The sequence below is a fragment of the Dothidotthia symphoricarpi genome, assembly GCF_010015815.1.
Source record: "Dothidotthia symphoricarpi CBS 119687 unplaced genomic scaffold P153scaffold_6, whole genome shotgun sequence".
Classification (NCBI taxonomy): Eukaryota; Fungi; Ascomycota; class Dothideomycetes; order Pleosporales; family Dothidotthiaceae; genus Dothidotthia; species Dothidotthia symphoricarpi.
This window is the reverse complement of record NW_022985013.1, coordinates 1,529,933-1,550,733: the sequence shown is the minus strand read 5'-3', so window position 1 is coordinate 1,550,733 and position 20,801 is coordinate 1,529,933. Positions and strand designations below refer to the sequence as shown.

General features: G+C 51.1%; 9 protein-coding genes across 9 annotated transcripts; 3 read left to right on the top strand and 6 right to left on the bottom strand.

Moving 5' to 3' along the window:
- Positions 1–1,070: 1,070 nt before the first annotated feature.
- Positions 1,071–2,975, bottom strand: P153DRAFT_383903 (HET-domain-containing protein; the record flags this gene model as incomplete). The annotated part of the gene is made up of 1 exon (XM_033670283.1): positions 1,071–2,975. One exon carries the CDS (start codon positions 2,973–2,975, stop codon positions 1,071–1,073), a length of 1,905 nt encoding a protein of 634 aa, XP_033526202.1.
- P153DRAFT_395115 (uncharacterized protein) lies at positions 2,920–6,954 on the top strand (the record flags this gene model as incomplete). Its single annotated transcript, XM_033671375.1, has 8 exons — positions 2,920–3,117; positions 3,499–4,146; positions 4,195–4,352; positions 4,401–4,567; positions 4,616–4,671; positions 4,745–6,010; positions 6,076–6,167; positions 6,217–6,954. The coding sequence occupies exons 1-8, from the start codon at positions 3,087–3,089 to the stop codon at positions 6,952–6,954; spliced, it is 3,156 nt and encodes a 1,051-aa protein (XP_033526201.1). The 5' UTR covers positions 2,920–3,086.
- A 213-nt stretch (positions 6,955–7,167) lies between these two features.
- On the bottom strand, positions 7,168–8,453 carry P153DRAFT_365358 (uncharacterized protein). The gene is made up of 3 exons (XM_033667811.1): positions 8,109–8,453; positions 7,809–8,039; positions 7,168–7,733 (listed from the first exon to the last, which is right to left on the bottom strand). Exons 1-3 carry the CDS (start codon positions 8,427–8,429, stop codon positions 7,221–7,223), a joined length of 1,065 nt encoding a protein of 354 aa, XP_033526200.1. The 5' UTR covers positions 8,430–8,453; the 3' UTR covers positions 7,168–7,220.
- Positions 8,454–8,949: 496 nt separating this feature from the next.
- Positions 8,950–10,594, bottom strand: P153DRAFT_286078 (general substrate transporter; the record flags this gene model as incomplete). The annotated part of the gene is made up of 2 exons (XM_033663439.1): positions 8,950–10,433; positions 10,489–10,594. 2 exons carry the CDS (start codon positions 10,592–10,594, stop codon positions 8,950–8,952), a joined length of 1,590 nt encoding a protein of 529 aa, XP_033526199.1.
- A 715-nt stretch (positions 10,595–11,309) lies between these two features.
- P153DRAFT_365356 (glycine cleavage system T protein) lies at positions 11,310–13,171 on the bottom strand. The gene is made up of 2 exons (XM_033667810.1): positions 12,754–13,171; positions 11,310–12,697 (listed from the first exon to the last, which is right to left on the bottom strand). The coding sequence occupies exons 1-2, from the start codon at positions 13,098–13,100 to the stop codon at positions 11,677–11,679; spliced, it is 1,368 nt and encodes a 455-aa protein (XP_033526198.1). The 5' UTR covers positions 13,101–13,171; the 3' UTR covers positions 11,310–11,676.
- A 140-nt stretch (positions 13,172–13,311) lies between these two features.
- Positions 13,312–15,078, top strand: P153DRAFT_336440 (ATPase, V1 complex, subunit C; the record flags this gene model as incomplete). Its single annotated transcript, XM_033665699.1, has 5 exons — positions 13,312–13,612; positions 13,661–13,755; positions 13,805–13,896; positions 13,944–14,436; positions 14,495–15,078. The coding sequence occupies 5 exons, from the start codon at positions 13,312–13,314 to the stop codon at positions 14,690–14,692; spliced, it is 1,179 nt and encodes a 392-aa protein (XP_033526197.1). The 3' UTR covers positions 14,693–15,078.
- P153DRAFT_395110 (eukaryotic type KH-domain (KH-domain type I)) lies at positions 14,820–16,111 on the bottom strand. The gene is made up of 2 exons (XM_033671374.1): positions 15,968–16,111; positions 14,820–15,908 (listed from the first exon to the last, which is right to left on the bottom strand). The coding sequence occupies exons 1-2, from the start codon at positions 16,025–16,027 to the stop codon at positions 14,928–14,930; spliced, it is 1,041 nt and encodes a 346-aa protein (XP_033526196.1). The 5' UTR covers positions 16,028–16,111; the 3' UTR covers positions 14,820–14,927.
- Positions 16,112–16,623: 512 nt separating this feature from the next.
- On the bottom strand, positions 16,624–18,106 carry P153DRAFT_365352 (gibberellin 2-oxidase). The gene is made up of 2 exons (XM_033667809.1): positions 17,797–18,106; positions 16,624–17,746 (listed from the first exon to the last, which is right to left on the bottom strand). The coding sequence occupies exons 1-2, from the start codon at positions 18,019–18,021 to the stop codon at positions 16,811–16,813; spliced, it is 1,161 nt and encodes a 386-aa protein (XP_033526195.1). The 5' UTR covers positions 18,022–18,106; the 3' UTR covers positions 16,624–16,810.
- A 242-nt stretch (positions 18,107–18,348) lies between these two features.
- On the top strand, positions 18,349–20,689 carry P153DRAFT_336432 (putative pantothenate transporter). The gene is made up of 3 exons (XM_033665698.1): positions 18,349–19,091; positions 19,143–19,397; positions 19,448–20,689. Exons 1-3 carry the CDS (start codon positions 18,792–18,794, stop codon positions 20,498–20,500), a joined length of 1,608 nt encoding a protein of 535 aa, XP_033526194.1. The 5' UTR covers positions 18,349–18,791; the 3' UTR covers positions 20,501–20,689.
- The last annotated feature ends 112 nt before the right edge of the window (positions 20,690–20,801 follow it).

The following is a 20,801-nucleotide window of genomic DNA, read 5'->3' as shown; positions in this document are numbered from 1 at the left end:
TTCTAGGTAACTATTATTATAGTATACTATAATAGTAATAGTTTAAACTAGAAAAGCAAGGAGTTTTCTAATAATAAATAAGATCTATAAGAGTTTCTTAGGGTAATAGAAAATAATAATAGAGATAAAGCTAAATAAGTCTATTTAGATACTTATAACGTGTAGGCACTATTTACACCTCTTTTTAACACTGTTATAATAGTTAATATAAGTGTTTTAAATCTATACCTTGTTATATAACTCTGTTAAATAATCTTAGAAGCTAAGAGTTTCGGTCTTCTACACTATCTATAGAACAAATAATATATATAGTAATATATTAGTATATTTATAAGTAATTAATTATTTTCTGTTAATAGCGTATTATACTTATAGTATAAGTAAATAAATATAATATTCTATAATCTGCTACCTAAAACCTGCAGAGTTTAGCTTAACTTAATAATAAAAGAACTGCCTAATAGTACAGTTCTAAAGCAAATCTAGAACGTTATAGAGAAAACCTTAAAGGATATTAAAGCTGCTATAACGAAGGAAATTACTTAGGCTGCGCAATATAAGCCTATTAACAGGCCGTCCTTAGTAGGTTAGAATAGAATTAAAAGTTTTGTTTTAGTAACACTAACACTATTTTAGAGGTATAAGGAATAACGTTAAGTAGCTACAGCATCTACTACAGCTTATTATCTTTGTCTATAAAAAGGCTGTTGCCTAACCCGTCTGCGTGTATGCGTTTTCAACTAGGTTAAAGAGGTAGAAACAGTTCTCCTTACTTATATTTTAGAGTTTTAGCTACATTGCATAGGATGTGTAGTCTAGAGAGGTATTGTGAAGTACTGGGATTTCCTATAATAGGTGCATCTGTAGATTCTAGCGTCGTGCATAGCACCCTATCTCGATGTCACAGTATTAATGTTATAATTCGTCCTGTAATAATTCTCCTTCCGTCTTGTTTGATTCGAAGTTTCCAAGCTGAGCGGTCTATATGTAGAGCACGCTGTCTAAAGGTCGTTGTCTTTAGTAACAAGAGCGGTTATAACAATGTTAATTTCATCCTAGAACCAGTCGATCTAACTAAGTACTAGCCATTCTGTCTTCAAGTCGGCTAACTCCCAAGCCTTTCGCAAAACCTTCCCTATCGCATGACGCCTAGCAAAGCCTGTCGCTTTGTCGCGTCGAATTAATATACATGAGACAACGTGATAGCCGTTCAAGGAAGAACGCAACTCATCTAGATCCAAAGTATTCGTGAAAGAATCAAATTGCCTGGTGTATGCAAGAAACGCAAATTCGGATACTTCGTTCATGATGTAAGGCATGTCAGAGTCAGAGAGTATTATCTGCCCTACACAAGATCCACAGCAGTCGAGTATCTGGTATGTGTGGTTCGTTGTCCAACTATGTACAAACGGCTGTATTGTTTTTGGGAGATCCTGAGCCATCGGACGGATGGTCTCGTCCCACTGCAACTGCGCACCAAGTGAGAACGTTGCTAAAGTGGTTAGGCAGTGAAGATAGAAGCCGTCCTGGTCAATGTGGGATGCAGATACCATAGGGGGACATGAAACGTCAAGCCCTGATGGTAAACCACATACTTTTTCTGGAGTGGGAGAGACACTAGTTGGGAGTAATTTCGAAGTCCCATCGATAGTGAGCGAATACCATGAGATGGCCCCTTGTACAAAAGATATATCGAGAAAGTCCGCCGGGTCGTAATATACGCCGGGCGCATTGTTACAGAACCACGCGCCCCATGACCATGTTGGCAGCCCAGTACTATTAGCGATACTCGAATTGCCGTGAGTACCTGACAAGGCCTTCCAATTCAACGCTAGATCAAGTTGTTCGACAGGCAACCCGTGAATAAATGTAATCCCGCGGCAAGCCCCGCTTTCGACTATGAGGTTCAATATACCCTGAATAGCATTGACACCGTCTCTTGGATATCCCAAGGAGCGCGGTGTGTATCCCCGAACCAAGCCATCGTATGTGGCGAATGCTAGATCCATGTCGGTTTGGCCGCCAGCACCAACCGTCAGATTTTGACCAAAGCTGTATGTTCGTCCAGGTGGTAAGAGTATCTTGGTGTCAGATATCATTTGATGCCGCATGTTTTTGTCTGTGGGCTCTGATAGTGTCGATTCCGTCCATGTATCGCACTGACATACCCAATACGTTTGTTTTGGGGTTATGATAAGGAGACGTCGACTCAAGATCCTCTCTTGGAAGGTCCAGCATCGCCAGTTCCAGGGTGTGAAATCAACATCGTGTTCGATATCCTCGCCTTCAACTGCATATGATTTGCCTTTAAAGGAGAATATCTTTTGGAAACTCGATCGAGCGTGCAGTTCGGGTATACCGTGATTCGCAGATGAGCTGGATGCTGCGCAAATGGTCAAACATGCTGAGCGATACACGCGATCCATTTGCTGAAGTTGAAACGACTTGTCATCATTGACTGGCGGATCTTGAATTATACACAGTGCATCAACCCACAAGTAGTTGATGCCTATCTGACGACACAGCGAAATTGCATCCTCAATTGTCCGTCCAAGTATTGGCGATTGAGGTAATCGAAAGGGTAACTTGTGCATTTGCGCCTCGTTAACGACGAACTGAGGACCACCCCATACGTAGCTTAAAGCTGCGTATGTGCAGTTGAATGGCGCATGGATAACCGACAAGGTGTGAACGTCGATCAGTCGGAGCTTCTCTGGCTTTTTCGGAGAGAGCCATGCCGCCTGGTTGCAGTCGCTGCCATGAAACTTGTAGCATGTGTGGAGCCAGTGCATGAATAAATTGGTATCCAGCTTCTGGGAGACAACGCGGCGTTCACGCAATAGCTGAGGTCGAAGAGGCAGGCTATCGTCGTATAGTCGGCAAAGTCTACGAGGCCCCGTCGGTAACCTGAGTATAACTGCACTCTCCTGCGTAACAGGAACACCTGTTTTCTTCCGGTCGATCTTTTCTCTCATCTCATCGATATACGCCGAGGTGTGGCCACAGGTGGATAGATAATCATAATACCGAAGACATGACGACAGTGAGCATGCGTATTGCTGCCATGCTGTTCCGACTTCTTTTTGATGACTATCTTCTACAAGGCCAACAACGACAGTACAAAACCAGCACGACGTTGCTCTCGCGCAAATTTGCTGATATGTGCCCAATTCGGGAAACGATACCGAATCTTCAGGATTAAAACAAGCTTCTAGATTGAGGCCTTTGCAGACTTCGCATAAGATTTCCATTTTATAATTGAGAATTAGTACTGAGCGGGGATGTTGGTAGACAAGGCTATCCAGGCTTTTATGCTTGTTCTGAGCTACGTGCTACGTCATTAAATTAATGCCCCGCAGATTATTCTCAATTCGGCCAACCATCAGCCAACAATATCGAGCTGGTGCTCTAGCATTTAATCCCTCTTTCTAGACAATTAAAATCGATGTTAGTGTATTACCTTGCTCTTGATACGTATCTACTAGCTTAATCTCCAAGTTACCTTGGGTCCTTGGAAGCGTGTAACGTGGAATGACATCAAGAAGCTTCTTTCCAACGTCCATGGCGAAGACTCACAGTCATCCGAGCATGAGATACAATGCGAGACTCTGACTATTCGAATTTCCAAGGCGCAGCTTCTTCTTACCGGCGTTCTGATTATTCATGAGAGACGCTTGGCCTCAGCCACTATTGCTATCACCTCAGCAGGCATCCTCGTCAGAGCTGAAGTGGATGCATGGGATGTCGAAGACGATAGATATATCATCATCAACAATGCCGTGCTGACTCTGATGATTGGCAGGGCTACGGCCGCAACTTCCGGGAAACCGAAGGAAAGCGCAAGCTCTGCTCCAGCACAGAGGGGCTGGAACGGTGGACTGGAAGTCGCGGGACAGATGACTATCAAGGAAGGTGTATCAAAACCCATCCACATTCAGGTCACGCTTGCTATAGGAAAGCAGAACAAGCAATGGTACTGGGTTGTCTGTGGACGTATGGAGTCTGATATCTCGTTGAGAGACATTGTCTCATCGGTCGACGAGAATTCGGAGCTTGACGTCCGACTAAAGTCAGTATGTCTTGTCGCCTCGAGTGTGAATGATCCAAAGGGCAACATCAACTCCAATGGATATGTCATCAAGCAAGGTAACGTGCCTAATTCTCTTTATATGTATTCTTGCTGACATGGCGAAGGCTTCTTCTTGTGGGCTACACTGGAGCAGATTCCACTCATCAAGATTGGTGGAGCCGTGAAAGAGCCAGCGAAAGGCGATACAACCCAGCTTGCGGTTGGTTGGGAAAAGGGCTCTGGACTTCCCAGTGTTTCGATCATGCTGCCACCGTCCATGAAGGTCAGTCTATCTTGGATCTGTGAGTGGAGATGCTGATACTTTCTCAAGATTGATATAGGACCATGCTTCAGATCGAACAGATTCGAGTTACAAATAGGCAATAAGATCGGTGTAAAATTTGTAGGAGGTTACCAGATTCGTACAGATGACCGGAGTGAATGGCTGCAATTCCAGCTTGCAGCGACCGTAAACCCTGAAAAGGTGTCTGGAGAGCTGTAAGCTTAGTTCAATGCTTCATGTTAGCAGGACTAATTGAGCCTAAGGATCTTCTCTGGTTATGTCAACAATCCGTTTGGGCTCAGCAAACAAATCACTATCGGTGAGTGAAGACTCATGAGCAGATAACTAGTTCGTATCGTCGAGCATCTACTGACAAATTGATAATTTGACAGGGCCAAAGCTTGCCGCAGCACTTTCCTTCAACTGGGTTCAACTAGCGACCACTGGTACGCCCATGGGTGGTGGTATCCTCGCATCTTTCTACATTGGTGAGATAATCCCAGCCAATGCCTATACAAAGGGTTTGTACATCTGCGAGAACCCCAAAGATATGCTAATCAAGGTCGACGCTCCATTAATGGATTATTACAAACTCATAGAGTTTGTCGGCGCTGTTATGGACCGAAAGGTTCCCGCAACAGACATGCAGATTCTACAGCTCAAAGATGTCGAAATCTATGCCAGTCTCGGCGTATCCTTTGCAAACGAGTACTTTCCTGCGGGCTTTCGATTCAAAGGCACAATCATCGTGTTCGACCACGAGGCGGGCATGGACTGCTCCTTGACCACTGAAGGCTTTCGCCTGAAAGCCTGGCTCCAGACGATCGAACTTGGACCTCTCAAGATAGGCGGTAACGTAGCTCTCCCACACAAACCCGGTGTGACTTTTGCAGTTCTCGACTTTGAGCTGAACTTGAAGACACAAAAGCTTTTCCTTAGCGGTTTCGTCGAGATTTTCAGTCTCCGAGCGTCCATCGACCTGTACATACAATTGATGCCTGATCCGGCTTTCTACTTCAACTTCCAGCTCAAGTGGAGTGATTTGTTGAATATCAAGGCTCAAGCTTTCATGGTCAGCAACACGCAAGAGAAGAATTTGTCGAAGAGACTTGCCAGCGCAGACTGGACAATCGACGTGGCTATCGAGCAAACCATAATACAGCAAATGGTGGAAACGATCCGAAAAGCGCTGGAAAAGATCCACGAGGCTGCCAAGGCGAAGATTGAGTCGGCCCAAAAGTCAGTAGCTGAAACTGAAGCGAAATACAAGGCGGCTATTGAAGTCGCTCAAGCGAGCTTGACAGCCAAAAGTCTCGAGCTGAAGAAGAGGAACAACGCTCTGGATCTGCAGATCGCCGCATTGGATCAAGACACTGCAAAAGGAACAAGGTCTCGCCAACAAGATATCGACGCTGCAAAGATACATGAAACGAATGACGTTCAAAACGCTGCCATTACACGAGACAAGAAACTCAGTGAGAAGAACAATGAGATCAATTCGGCGCAGAATGCGTTGAATGATAAGGAGCGAAATGGCCGGGACGAAACAAACAATGTTCAGTCTAAACGAGAGGGGAGCAAACAAGACTTCGTGGCCAAATTTGGCAATGCCGAAGAGTCAATCCATAACGCTATCAATAACGTGAAGGAAGCAGAAGGTGAGTTTTTCTGAGTTCCCGGGCTGTGACTAGATTTGGTGTGCTAATTATGATCACGTTCGCAGACTCTGTTGGGTCCATTCGTGGAAATATCAATGGTCTGGAATGGCAGTTGACCAACCTGAACTGGAAGAATTGGTGGCGCGGTCCAGACTTGGTATGTCAAAACACCTCCCTACTATCGCGGTATGCTAAGATTTGCGCAGACTATCCAAATCGGTGCATTGAACGTCGCCTTAGGCTCGGCGTTGGCTGGGCTTGCCGTCGCCAAGGGAGTTCTCAGTCTCGCCGAAGATGTTACAAAATCGGCATTGTTTCACCAGTTCAAAGAAGCATGGGAAAATGCCGTCAGAGTGTACGAGACAGTGGTGAACATGGTCAGAAACGCGATAAGACAGGCAAAGGAACAACTCGAAAATCTCCAGAAGTTACGGCCAGCTGCAGAAAGCTTGCTCCACGGGGATTACAACCGGGCAGTATCGCAGGCAAAAGCTGTCGTCGTCGCGGCACAGAAGTCACACGAGGATTACTTGCAGACCCAGAGCCGTGACTCTAAGAAGTTGAGGCTGCAGCTAGAAGCGCTGAAGAACAGTACGGAAGGTATTGCCGTCACGGCCGCTGAAGGCGCATTGGAAGTGGCCAAAAACAACAACATCGCGTTCAAGGCTGCACACGATATCCTCAGCACTGTCAAAGCAGTCGAAGGCGCTATTTATGAGACCCTCGATGCAACAATTCAAGCCGCAGGATCGATATGCGATATTAGAGTGGCCAAACTCAATGGCACATTGACGGCGGATAAGCAGAAACAGAAGCCATTCAATATCCATCTTGAAGGAACGGTGCTTAAGAAACCTCTTAAGATTGACGTGGCGTACACCCCAGGAGAGACGCAGGCGTTTCTAAAGAACATGGCTGCGGATGCAATTAAGAAGATCATGTAAGCCAAGCATAGCCAAAATATCACTGCTCTTACTCTCTACGGTTTCAATGAAAAGTTCAAAGTGATTCCTGCACACCTATGTCACTGTTATAGTTAGTATTTTCTTGGTCTCTTTAGGTGTATTTTGTTTTTTTACAAGCAATAGAGCACCACGCGAAAGCAACAAAATAGAGCACGAAGCAAATGAAAGCCGATGGGTAAATTATAGATGCAGCTCCCCTACACCAAACCATGCACTTGTAAATACACCGAAGCCAAGCCGTCAACTCACTTCGCGGCCCACAGCTCCAGTGAGTCTTGCACACGCTTTACTTGTGTTTCCAACTCTTCACCAAGTTCCCCTCCTTCGTAGCCCTTAACAAGCTCATCCACCACCATCTGAACCTCATCCGTAAGACGTGCGTCTACCAAAGCAGCCGCGCAGAGCTGCAAAATCCCAGCGGTGAAACCAGCCTTCTCGCCCGCAACACCACCATCCCGAGATACATGCACAGCCATCTCGCCCGCCTGACGACTCATCTGCACGATCTTCTCTTGGAGCTGGTGCATCGACTCGAGCATGATGCTAGACTGACTGGATAGCGCCGTAACGGATTCCTGCAACGGGAGCATTTCCGCGCGTATCTGAGCGAAGATGGACATGTGGGCTTGCAGGGCGACATTGCGCATCTGGGCTTCTGCCGTATGGCGCGCGAGCTCTGCAGAACGGATGCGCGCTTTCGAAAGCGCTTCCTGCGCTCGTTGTGCAGATTCTTGGTTCTTCTGCGGCTGGCCGGCGATCTGGAGCGGGTGTTAGTTGGCTCCACGTACGTTTCTGATGCAGTGGATCTGCGGGGGGAATCGGGAGAATCGAACCCAGGGATATAGTATCTCGAAGCCTGGATTGCCAGGTGCGGGCATATCGTTGATGGCATGTTGTTGGAGAGCCTTCTCGCACTGTGTTATCGCCTGCGCATTTTCATGAATTGCTTGCTCGGCTTCTGCCATCTGTCGCGCAGTGTCCTGGACGGCGTGATCTAAACTGGTAGTCGTTTGTGAGATTTCGACAGATAGTGACTCGACAACCTCTGCTTTGATGGCTTGAACCTAGACGTGATTGTTAGCTGTGGGGTCGAGTCCACGATACACCAGGATTAACGCATAACATGAACATGCCTGGAACTTGATTTGCCTCAGGTATCCATGCGAAGCATCAGCCAGATCCACAGCCCTACTAAATGCGTCGTTTAGCTGAGTAAAAAGGCTGGTTTGTTCGTCGGAGTCGTGTTTCGACGTGTCGTAATCTCCGTGGATGTAAAGTGCGATTTTGAACAGCTTTGCTCCGATAGCAAGCTCTAGTGCGTTGAGGATGTATTCCCTTCGGTGACCAGCAGTGGTGTACAGGTCCTGCTTGAGAGCCGACGTCTTGCTAGAAGTAGCCCAAACTCGGCTGTGAAGATTTTGAACAGAACCATTATCGAAGATTGGTTGAACCATTTTTCATGCAATAGTGATGAGATGGATAGAAAGTGCAGTGTTATTAGGTCTTGCAAATACAACCTATATATATTGGTATGCTGAGTTCAGCCAATCTAACCATCTTTGTCGCGAGATCCAGATACATGCATGACAGGGCCATACTGAAGTCTAGAGTGTCGGGATCGCCGAAAGCTGAGAGTCGTGTTTTGATGGCTGGCTGGCTGAAGTATCTTTAACCAATGGTGGGCGAGGAATAACCGCAGACTAAACTAGATAAACCTCTAAGAACACTAAACACTTACTTATGTCTTGAATTTGTAAACATTTAGTGCAGTTTCCTAGACCTACAACTACTAATCTATCCATTTTCAAGGTGGAACATTCACCAAAACCACTTCACTGCACGCAGAAACAAAGTGCAAAAGCGCAGACCAATCTAGATCTTATTTATCCAAAACTACGACTTCACTTCTGCATCGCCAAAAGTGCCAGTCCCCTACTAACCACACCACACCACAATTCCCCCCACCTACCCTCCTCACCGCTCAACACTCTCAACAACATGCCTCCCGCCCTTCTCATCCGCCTCCGCATCCCTCTCATCAAAGAACCCATACTGCCTCTGCATATCCTCAATGCCGTGTTCATCCAGAAACGGCAGATCGCGCGCAGCCTTAACATAGCTGATATTCTCCACAAAGCCTTTCGCGAAAATGAGATCAATCTCCTCCAGACTGCGCATCTTGGTCTCGGGGTAGAAGATGTAGATGAACGGCAGGAAGCACGCGTTCACCACGGCGAAGAACATATACGTGCCCCATCCGATATTAGCAATCATGACAGGAGTAATCATCACGACGACAAAATTGAAGAGCCAGTTCGTGCAGGTAGACACTGCGTTGGCCTTTCCGCGGGTCTTGACGGGGTTGATCTCTGCGGGGTACAGCCAGGGGAGGGGAAGCCATGTTGCGCCGAAGAAGGCGATGTAGGTGAAGAGGCCGACGGCTGCGCCTTTGGCCGCGGAGGCTGTGCCGGGGATGAGCGCGCCGGCGACGAGCACCATGGACAGACCCTGGCCGACGGTGCCGATGAGGAAGAGCTTGCGGCGGCCGGTGCGCTCGATGATGAACCAGGAAGTAGTGGCGAAGATGGAGTAGACGATCATGTTTACGCCGCCGAGCAGCAAGCTCATGTCGTGGCTTGCGCCGATGGAGTTTTCGAACAGCAGCGGGAAGAAGTAGATGACTGCGTTGCAGCCGCCGATTTGCTGCATGAGCTGGGAGGAGGCGCCGAGCATCATGCGGCGGAAGTGCTGTGTTTTGCCGTTTGTGAAGAGGGCGCTGAAGGGCGTGTTGCCGCCGTTGTGGCCTGAGGCGCGGATCGAGTCCATGATGATGTGGGCTTCGAGGCGGGTTTCTTCGTGGTCAATGGACAGGCCGCGGAGGGCGGCGATCACTTTTACGGCGTCTTCGTGCCGGTCTTTGGTGAGGAGCCAGCGGGGGGACTCGGGGAGCCAGATGGGACCGAGCAGGATGACGAAGGCGAAGGAGACCTGGAAGGCGATGGGGAAGCGCCATGTGAGATCGTCAGGCCCATATGAGCAGCCGAAATCGATCCAGTATGCGATGAGGGTGCCGAACGCGATGATACCGCCTTCGATACAGATCAGCAGGCCGCGATTCTTCGTCCTTGAGCATTCGGCTTGGTAGGTGGGGATAGTGGCGGTGTTCATTCCATTGCCAACACCCGTCACGACTCTGCCGATGATAAATTGAGCGGTCGCTGCATGGCCCTTCATGGCAGTGCACTGGATGATAACACCCAAGATCATAATGACAGCGCCGATCATGATGGCTTTGCGACGGCCGAGGTAGTCGCCAAACAACAGCATTGTGATTGCGCCGAGCAGACATCCGATCTCATAGATGGCCGTCACAAAGCCCTGCCATGTCGAGTTGTTGTGTGTTTCCGGGAAGTAGTTCATGAACGGCTCTGCTGAGATGATGCCGGACATGACACCCTCTGCATGATGCGTTAGCCCCAACAGTTCAACCCCACTCAATTCGGAGGGACTCACGATCGTATCCAAACAGCAGAAAGCCAGTCGTGGCTACCACCGAGACAGCCGTACTCAGTGGTCTGCCGTTCATTCCCATGAACGTGGGAAGCTGTGAATCGGCCATCTTGACGGGTGGAGCACAGCAGATCAGTATACTCTCCGGTAACAAAACGAACTGATCAGAGCTCGACTATGCCAGGAAGACTGGAAGAGGAGAGGGATGGGCCAAATATATGGGTACACGAACCAGGGTACCATCCAACCCATCCTCCATCATTTTTCCCCATACCCGACCGTGATTTGTGCATCTCGGTACCCACAGGTGCAAGTGCGGGGGAAGTGAAGTTCAACAGTGTAACGTCACTAGGAGAAATGCCTGCAAATCCCCACACAGCGCACCTCCCCACGGGGGATAGACCAGTGCGGATCCAAACCGAGCCGGGGTAGCGCACGGTGATTCGCACGCAGTTGATCGACGAGCAGAAAATGCGCACGTGCCGAGGCAAGGTTATCTAGCATTTCCTTGCTAGGCGTGCTACGCGATATCGTCGGTTGTGTGAGGTTGTTGAGCGATCATGTTCCCAGGCGCTTGCCTGCACGATAAAACATGGATGATGTTGCGAAGTTTGGCCGTGAGATTGCCCTTGGACACTAACTTAGCGGCAAGCCTCCATGTGATGCAGCTCGGGATACCGTCTTCGCGCCTCCCGCACTCATGACGCGTCGCTTGCATGTGATGGGGTGGTGCGATTCGAGGCTGATGCTGGTGCGATATGTGTGGGCGAAGGGATATCTTGTGAGGCTCGCCACATGCCGAGGTCGGAGCCGCGGGCTAGCGGCTCTTGCAGTGCTTGTTCGACTGCATGTCTGGTCTACCTTCGTCAGATCTCCGACCGAAGATTCGACACGGCACTTTGTAGTGAGTGTGGGGGTTGGTTGAATCTACCAGCCCGGTCTTGATCTCGATAGCCGTCGTTGCAGGCATTCTGCGACTTCACCATAGCAATGGCAACACTCATGATCTGCATACATTGCGTATACCTTAGCCATGAAAAACGCAGGTCCCAGATGATTTGTCCTGCCAATGTTGACAAGGCGCGGACGCTAGTTTAGCACCCACGGGCGACAAGTCGATACGGTAGCTTTCGGCACTTATCAAACCTAAAGAATATCATGTTCATTGTCTAAACACACGGGTATCACTGCCTACGCCTTCGCCGTCGTAGCCTGCTTGAAATACTTTGCTGCAACAAACGGCATCTTGGTGACGACAGCCTTTCTCTTCTTGCCCCGAACCACGACGTCGACTTCTGTGCCCGCTTTGTGCATGCCGTCCTTGATGTAACCCATGGAAATGTTCTTCTTCAGCGTGGGCGAGGGGCAGCCTGAAGTGATGTTGCCAATCTTCTCGCCCGCCTCATTGACAATCTCAGCGCCTTCACGAGCCGGCGCGCCTTCTACGACGAGCCCAATTCGGCGTCGGGATACACCACCGCCTTCGGACTTTTTCTTCAACTGCTGCAGGATGACTGAATCACCGTGGAAGCCACCCTTTGCGCGACGGTCCTTGCCAATGATCCAGGACAGCGCTGCTTCGACGGGCGTGGTGGTGTCGTCTAGGTCGTGGCCATACAAACACATGCCTGCTTCTAGACGCAGGGTGTCGCGTGCTCCCAGTCCCGCGAACCGCAGCTCGTCCTTGGCAGAATCAAGCAGGAACTGGGTGATGGCCTCGGTCGCGTAGGAGGGGATGCTGATCTCGAAGCCATCCTCGCCCGTGTAGCCTGCACGGCTGACGAGGACCTCAGCGTCGGTGCCCTTGATTGTCACAGCGACACACTGGCCAAAGTACAGCGTCTTGAGGTCGTCGACTGACTTGTTCTCGAGCACGCGGGCGAGGATGTCTGCGGAGAGGGGGCCCTGCAGCGCGATGAGACCTTGGCCGTCGAGGATCTTCCACTCGACTGGCTGGTCGGGTTGCTCGCTCTTCCACGATTCGAGCTGCTCAGTCAGGTAGGCCGTGTCCTTTTCCCTGCAGCCGGCGTTTGTGACGACGTAAAACTTCCCGGGCAGGCGCGTGATGACCGTGTCGTCGACGATGCCACCCGTCTCGGGGTGCAGGAGGGTCGAGAGGGTCGATTGGCGCTCGGGGAGGGCGGCGATGCCTGCTGGGGTGATGCGCTCGAGGAAGGCCTCTGCGCCGGGGCCCGAGAAGTTGTGCTGAACCCTGTGGGTGGAATTAGTCTTGGATGGTTCTACGTGTAGGAGACTGAGTCATCTCACATGTGGCCAACATCGAACAAGCTCGCCTTCTCGCGTGTCCACGTGTGCGACTCGATGATGCTCTGGTCGCTGTACTGCACGGGCATGTAGTAGCCGCCAAAGGGCACAAACTTGGCGCCGTACTTGCTGTGCAGCTCATACAGCCCCGTCTTGCCCAATTCCTCTTTGGAGGCAGCTGATGAAGCTAGACGGACGAATTGTTGTGGTTGCTGCGCGAGCTTGCGGGGTTGTGAGGCTCGACTTGTGAGGGTGCGAGTCGAGAACTGGACTCGCTGGGCGCATTCTCTGCGCAGCCCATAGGCATTGGAGGCTGGCCTCAGCACTGCGACTGCTCGTCTGGATGCCATGAATGATGGTGTTGTTTGCTTGTGACAACGAGATGCCAGACCAACAAGACCGTGGGATGGTCGGATAGATATGTCGACGGATAGTCGCGGTAGAGCCAATGACGCAGCCCCCAGCACGCTAGCGGCGTAGCTTCCTCGAGCTTGCTGGACAACCCACCGGCCTCCCATAGTTGAGCCTCTTCCAGCCAAAACATCCCCCCGCCCCGCAACCATGTCAAAGGGCACCACCTATCTGCTGGTCTCGCTGCCCACATCCATCGCCCCGAGCAGCCACGCCGATGAAGCCCTCGGCGCCTTGAGCGCCACGGTTACGCCCGACGTCGGGTCCACCTACCCGTTCGCGATCCCGACCTTCAAGATTGGCACCCTTGATGCGCTGGTGCAGCAGGCCGACGAGCTGACCAAGCTGGAGGCGGCGTGTCAGGGCGTCGTCGTAAAGGTCGGCGACAGCCTGAAGACGATCCTGGACGGCGACGAGGCCAAGGTGCAGCAGCAGAAGACCATCAACGACAGTACGTCACCGCCTGTCTTGGGCTGATAGGAGCTCACACATCGCGTAGAGCCCGTCGACCAGTACCTGCGCACCTTCCAGTGGAACAAAGTCAAGTACCGCGCGGACAAGTCGATCAAGGAGCTGATAGACTCGCTGCAGAAGGTGCTTCACTCTCGTTCATGTCGTAGCTTCTTGATTAATTAGAGACCAGGAAATACAAGGCATCGACAACGACGTCAAGGCAAAGTACAGCCAGTACAACCAGACAAAGTCCGCCGTCACAGCCGCTGAGCGCAAGCGATCGTACGTCGACGCACACCCCAAACTCAGTCGCATGCTAACCCACGCAGCGGCAACCTCTCCACCAAGTCCCTCGTCAACGTCGTAGACCCCAAGGCCCTCATCCAAGACTCGGAGTACCTCGACACGCACCTCGTCGCCGTCCCCAACACCGTCGTCAAAGAATTCTACAAATCGTATGAAGAGCTCTCGCCCATGGTCGTCCCGCGCTCCGCCAACAAGCTCGCCGAAGACGGCGAATTCACCCTCTTCGGCGTCACGACGTTCAAGAAGCACTCGACCGAATTTGTGCACAAGTGCAGAGAAAAGCGATGGACACCGCGAGAGTACAAGTTCAAGGAGGGCGGGAAGGAGGAGGAGGCCAAGGAAGCAGACCAGCTGGCCAAGGACGAGAAGAAGCTGTGGGGCGAGGCGCTAAGGCTGGGCCGCACGGGGTACAGTGAAAGCGCAATGATCTGGATCCACGTCCTCGCCCTGCGCGTGTTTGTCGAGACGGTGCTGCGATACGGACTGCCGCTGGACTTTGTGTGCGGGCTGGTGCAGGTACGCATATCCTTCAGCATGGACAGATTTAGACACAACAAATGTTAACACCACACAGACCAACACGAAAAAGGCGAAAAACGCAAAAACCAACCTCGACACCGCATACTCGTACCTCGGTGGTAATGCATTCGGACGCGACAGCAAAGGCCGCGTCAAGAAGGACGACTCGGCCACGACGAGCGACATGCAGCAAGCTGGCCACGTCGACCAGGAGTACACGGCGTATGTTTACTACGAGTTTGAGATTGTATAGTTGTGGGCGGACGTGTTTAGAAGCAAAGCAATGAATGAGATTGCCCGTCGCGAGTCAAGACAGCATACAGACTTTCGAGGAACGCGTGATTTTCACATGCAGAAGATTATGCTGATGTTGCGAATTTGGGGTATTGGAATTGATATAGTTTAGTTTGAACCTGAACGCCAGCTAATGCTTCGTTTTTGCTGGATTTGACAGCGCCCTTTACAGAAATCCTCGTCGCTCAACACTTTCATTCCGCATCTACACCCTCCCCACTACGCTTCTTCTTTTTCTTCTCCTTCTCCTCGCCCTCCTCGCGTTTCCGCTTCTTCTTCTTATCCTTATCCTTCTTCTCCACCCCCTCATCCTCCGCCGGCGCAACATACTCCGCCATACGCTCAGCACGCTTCGCATCCATCTTCCCGCGCATCTTGTCATCGCGCTCCTCCCTCGCCTTCCGCTCCTTAGCCTGCTTGCCGAGAAAGTACTCGCCGGATTCAATCTGGAGGTCGACTTTGCTCTTCTCCTGGGGCGGGGGAAAGGGCGTGTACGTCTTCTTCGCCTTATCGGTGACTTTATGGGGCACGCGTCGTTTGCTCAAACTGCGCTTCTTGAAGTTTGGCAGGAAGCGGTCCCAGGACTCGTTTACGAGGTCGGGATCCTTTGCGAGTTCTTTCTTGATCATGAGCTCTTTGATGGCGTAGATGGGGTGGATGTTTGCCATTGTGTCTTCGATGATGCGACGCACTGTTTTCAGGCCGGGGAACGGGCCCATGGCTGCTACCGTGTTGCCCTGCACGAGGAGGTAGGTTTCCGTCAGTAATTCGAGGGCTTTGAGGGTTGATCCGTTGGGGCCCAGGATGCGCTGGCGTCGCTTGACGAAGCGCTCTTTGTTGCGCACCAAGCTGCGAATCTTGATCACGTCCATGGCTGTGTCGTCGTCGAGGATCTTGGCTGCTTGGGGCGCGGGCACGCTGCGGGACAGCAGTTTTATCAGGTCGCGCGCGTTGAGGATGGCGGCGGGGTCGTAGGTTTTTTGCGTCGTCCATACCGTCATGGAGCCTTCGACCAGGTTCAATTCGCAGCCTACGCCGTGCTTGGCCAGCGCGGAGGTTATGAACTTCCATGACCCTTTGAGGTATTGCTCGCGGTACTTGGGGAAGAGGGTCGAGAAGCGCGATTCGTCTGTGAAGGGGCCTGCGGTGTTGTCTTCGGGCTTGAAAGGGTCGATCTACGCAGACTTGTTAGAGGTGGGTTGGAGGGAGGCGTGGAAATGTGGTGTAAGCGCACCTTCCACTTGTCGATATCGTCTGTATCCCAGGGCTTCTCTTTCTTGTGTGTCGACGGCATTGTGGCGGGTTGGGGGGCGTGGGGCGCAAAAACGGGTTTGGAGATGCGCTGTGGTTGCGCTGCAGAGAACGAGATGGTTAACTTTTTCAGAGGTTAGCGCTGCCAAGACTCCGCTATCTCCGCATTGCGACGCGAACTTGTCTGCACCACGCTACACGACGGAACGTTTGGATCCAGCTTCTCGAGGCGTCAATTGTAAGCTTCAAAGTCCCCACGTATGTATTCACGTGTCTATTCTAGGACCTTACTGGCTGCGTGACCTTGGTGTCAAATGCAACAACTTACTCGTCAATGAACGCCAGCTTCGATGTATCACGCCATGATTTACTCTTCGTCCCTTCAACTTTCGCTCGTCGTTCCCTATCATTTTGTCTTCGCGCTTCGCTCTCTTAGTGATCTTTCAGTTGTCACACTTAGTATTCAATATATACCACTCGCTGTCGAGCGACTACTACACGTGCAAGCGTCATCATGTATCCCGCACAACCATCCGTCACGCCTCATTTGATGGGCAACGGGTGCTGTGTCTACGTCGTCTGCAAGTTTTCAGGCTTAGATTGTGGTTTCGTCACGGAATATCAACGTTATGGCGTCAAATTGCCTCGAGCTATCAATGATATGCTTTATGCATAGATTGATACAATTTCTAGCCATGGTCACAGTATTTCAATGACCCAGACGTGAATTCAAGAACGAACGTCCAATACATCGAGGCACACACAACCTAGACAATGCTGGGAAGTGTGCAAGAGAAACTATCATATTCTTTTCTAACCCCATCCTCTACTCCTTATACCTCTGATCATGAAACCCGGCAAGAACCTCGACCTTCCCATCCCCCCTCTCCGCCCACCGCTTCGCCGCAATATCCGGATTCAACTGCAGCGTCTGCTTGGCGCGCACCCACTCCTCCATTGTAACAATCTTCTCGAACCGCGGCTTCACGCCCGCCTTCTCCAGCACCAGCGAGTCCGTAATAGGCAGCAACTGCGTATCGTTGTGCGGGCGCGCGAAGTACAACAGCCCCGTGCGACTATACTCCCACTGGTCTCTGGGTGGCGCCACCACGCGATGCACGGAGGACTTGAGCCAGCCGCCTGTGAGGTGCGAGATGGTGTCTGCGAGGTTGACGGTGATGGTGCCGGGCTGCGCGCTGACAGACGTCCAGTTTCCGTCTTCGCCGAGGATCTGCAGGCCTGCGACGGGTTGGCGGAAGAGTAGGGTGACAGTTCCGAGGTCGGTGTGGCCGCCTGTTGCGCCGTATTTCGAGGCTTCCCATTGCGCTTCTGTGCGCGGGTGGTAGATCATGTAGCGGTAGTGGTCTTCTGACTTCTTGTCGTACGTGTGCTGCTTTACGAGGTATTCTTCGTCTGGGAGCTGGAGCACGATGGCGAATAGGCGGAGAAGCGGCAGGACGACGTTCGCGTGCAGTGCTCGCTGGAAGACCTCGATCTCGGGGAGGTGCGCTTTGAGGAGGTCGGGGTAGTCGTATTTGCCCTTGAAGTCGTCTGTGAACTTGGGGATGTTGAAAATTTCTATGTTGTCTTTTGTGTCGGCGACTAGGGCGCGGCCTGGGCGACGCCAGCCGTTGTAGTCGGCGGCTTTGTAGTTGACTTCGTATTTCTCTTTTTCTGAAACGGGGAGCTCGAAGAAGTGCTTTGCTAGGGTGAACTGTTGGTCGACTTGCTCTTGGGCGAGGCCGAAGTTTTTGACGTAGAACTGGATGCTTGTTAGTGAGTATGTAAGTGGTGGAATTTGTCTAAACTTACAAAGCCAACATGGTGGACGGCGTGTTCGAGTTGTTTCGCTAGTCGCTCCTTACCACCTGGTCGGTCATAGTCCTCGAGATCAAGAGTGACAAGCTCCGACCAATTGAGGTTTTCCTTCGTCTCTGGCGGGTGGACGTATGGCTTGAGGTTTGCGAAGTCATATTGAGAAAGATCTTTCTGGTCGTCAACCTTCACTGAGGTGGTTTGGGTAGTTGTTGTAGACATAGTAGCAGATGTGAAGCAGCGAACAAGTTATGGAAGTGAAGGACAAGACTTTGGGATACTATATATGTTCCAATGCCTTTCTTCATGTCTCACCATGATTAGCAATACATCGCGCTCTATCCGCAGTGTTGGTGTGGAGTTGCATTTCATCAACCAACCCCGCAATGTCGCAATCCGACTTGGAATCCATCTGATTGATCAATGAGGGCAACACAATGCGTTATCGGATACTCTTCAGACCTCAAACCGCTGAACGTTGTGTTGAGGTTATCAGTATTCGCACTCCATGTGACGTGTGGAGCAGCATATGCAGACAACGTTCCATTCAAAGTCGTGGGCAGATGGCGCAATGCACGCCCGGCATCACGAACTCACCCACCACAATCACTGCGAACGTCATTTCCACAACTGATAAGTTCGAATCTGAGTCGTGCCATCGAATCAAATTGAGAAAATCATTGATGACCAAATGTTCAGACGCGCTGCTCTCCCGAACTTGAGCCTTACGCAATTTGTTGCTTACAGTGCCATGCATATCCGGCATCGCCTCTATACGCCGCCCAGAAAGCTGTCGGCTAGTATCTGCTGGTGAGTTACCGAAATGCTACCCCTGCGTGGGCACTGTTCAGTAGAGTCGATGATGGAAAAATCTGAGGGATTGCGACATGTGCGTGGAGCACAATCGGAACGATAATGAGAGTATACAAAGAGGCAGCTTTGGCACTGTAACAATATCGTAATCCCTGCATTCGTCGTGTTTCCTTTTCAAAATGGCAACGAAACAAGCAACGGAGGTTCAGACAACGCCATTAACTGAGCCATCGTCTCTGAGCGACGCTTCACCTCCACCAACCCATGGCGTGAAGCCGTGGAACAAACCAGGCTTCGTCGGTAGCACGCGTCGGGCTCTACGAACCGTTCAACGCTATGTCTGGGACGACCCTGACAAGCCTGCCGAGGAGAAGTGGTTCCTGCTGAAGCTCGACATTTTCCTACTGTCCTCGTCGTGTCTGGGCTACTTCAGCAAGAATCTCGACCAGTCGAACATTGGCAACGCATATGTATCCGGAGTGAGTATTTCGACGAGTTCTGTCATGGAACAACTGACTGATGCGCCTTAGATGAAAGAGGCGTTGGGCATGCATGGTAGCGAGCTCACGTACGCTGGCAACGTATTCACCGCAGGCTATGTCATCGGTCAGATGCCTGCTGTGATGCTAGCATCGCGTGTCCGCCCGTCTATCCTGATCCCAAGTCTTGAAATCATGTGGTCCGTATTAACGCTTTGCTTGTCGTCCGTCACGAACGTGTCCCAGCTGTACGCTATTCGGTTCCTCATTGGTCTCTGCGAGAGCGGCTATTTTCCTGTCATGATCGTAAGTCTCGGTTCTTTAGACGCATCTTGCACGTACTCACGCACTAGCAGTATCTGGTCAGCAGTTGGTACACCAAGGAAGAAAGAGGCAAGCGTGTAGCTCTGTTCTACAGCACCGCTTCGTTTGCACATATGTTCAGTGGCTATCTACAAGCCGGTGCGTACAACGGCCTGGACGGCGTGCACGGAAAGGCAGGCTGGCAGTGGTTGTTCATTGTTTGCGGTGTCATTTCTCTGCCTATTGCCTTCGTCGGCTACTTCTTCATTCCCGACTTTCCCGAGACGACTCGCGCCTTCTACATCACCAAGGAGGAAGCTGAACGCCAATGTAAGCGACTGGTCGCAGAGGGCCAGAAGCCACTCGGTCACAATCCATGGACAGTGAAGAAGTTACTTGTTGTCGTAAAACAATGGCAGTTCTGGGTATTGCCACTCGGATACTTCTTCGTCCAGGGCAGTTTTCCAAACCAGCAACCGGTAATGGCGTTATGGCTCAAGGCTGAGGGCCATACAGTATACCAACGAAACGTCTGGCCAACTGGACAAACTGCAGTCGGTGTCGTTGTGCAGATCCTGGCCGGCATGCTCGGAGACTCGCTGCTGAAAGGACGTCGATGGCCTGTCATTATCGCCATGCAGGCTGGCACTTTGTTCAGCTCAATTGTTCTGGCTGCCTGGACTGTGCCCGAAACCCTCAAATATGTCGCGTACTATTTCCTGAACTTCAGCGCTGGAGTTCCAGGGCCGTATTTCGCGTGGTACTCTGATCTCATTCCGCACGATCACGAGATGCGCGGTTTCGTCATCGCAGTATCGAATATGTTCAGCTACATCATGTCCATTTGGTACACAATCGCCGTCTGGCGGACCGCGGACGGACCACGCTTCAAGCCGGGTTTCATCGCTGCTTCCGTCTTGGGCGTGTGCATGATGGTCTTGTGTCTGGTGTTACGTCTGTTGCAGCGAAGAGATGAGACGAAGAGAGCTCAGGAAGACCGTGTTGTGCAGGATATCGAGACGCCGGCGGAATCGAAAGCTAGCTCGGAGGTCGATGTGGAAGCTGCTGGCGAACGGGAGAAGGGGATTGAAAGTGTGAGCAAGTGAGGTTTCGTGGAGATGGTCGCTTGGGATCTGAGGGATATGAGCATATGTTGATAGGTAAGAGCAAGATGTAATGACGTCTTGAGGTTATTCCTGCACCTTGACTCTCAGGCTGAACTGCCCTATTGGGGGTGCGTTGCTCCTCATCAATTACATAGGTGATACAAGACGCCTAGCGAATTCACTTGTTCCTTGTAACGATCCAAAGGGAAATTATATTCAGAGAGCTGCAATCTTGCTTTAAAGAGTCAGCAGTAACGAGAGCATTTGTTTACCAAACCTTGCCACTGGTCGAAGCAACGAG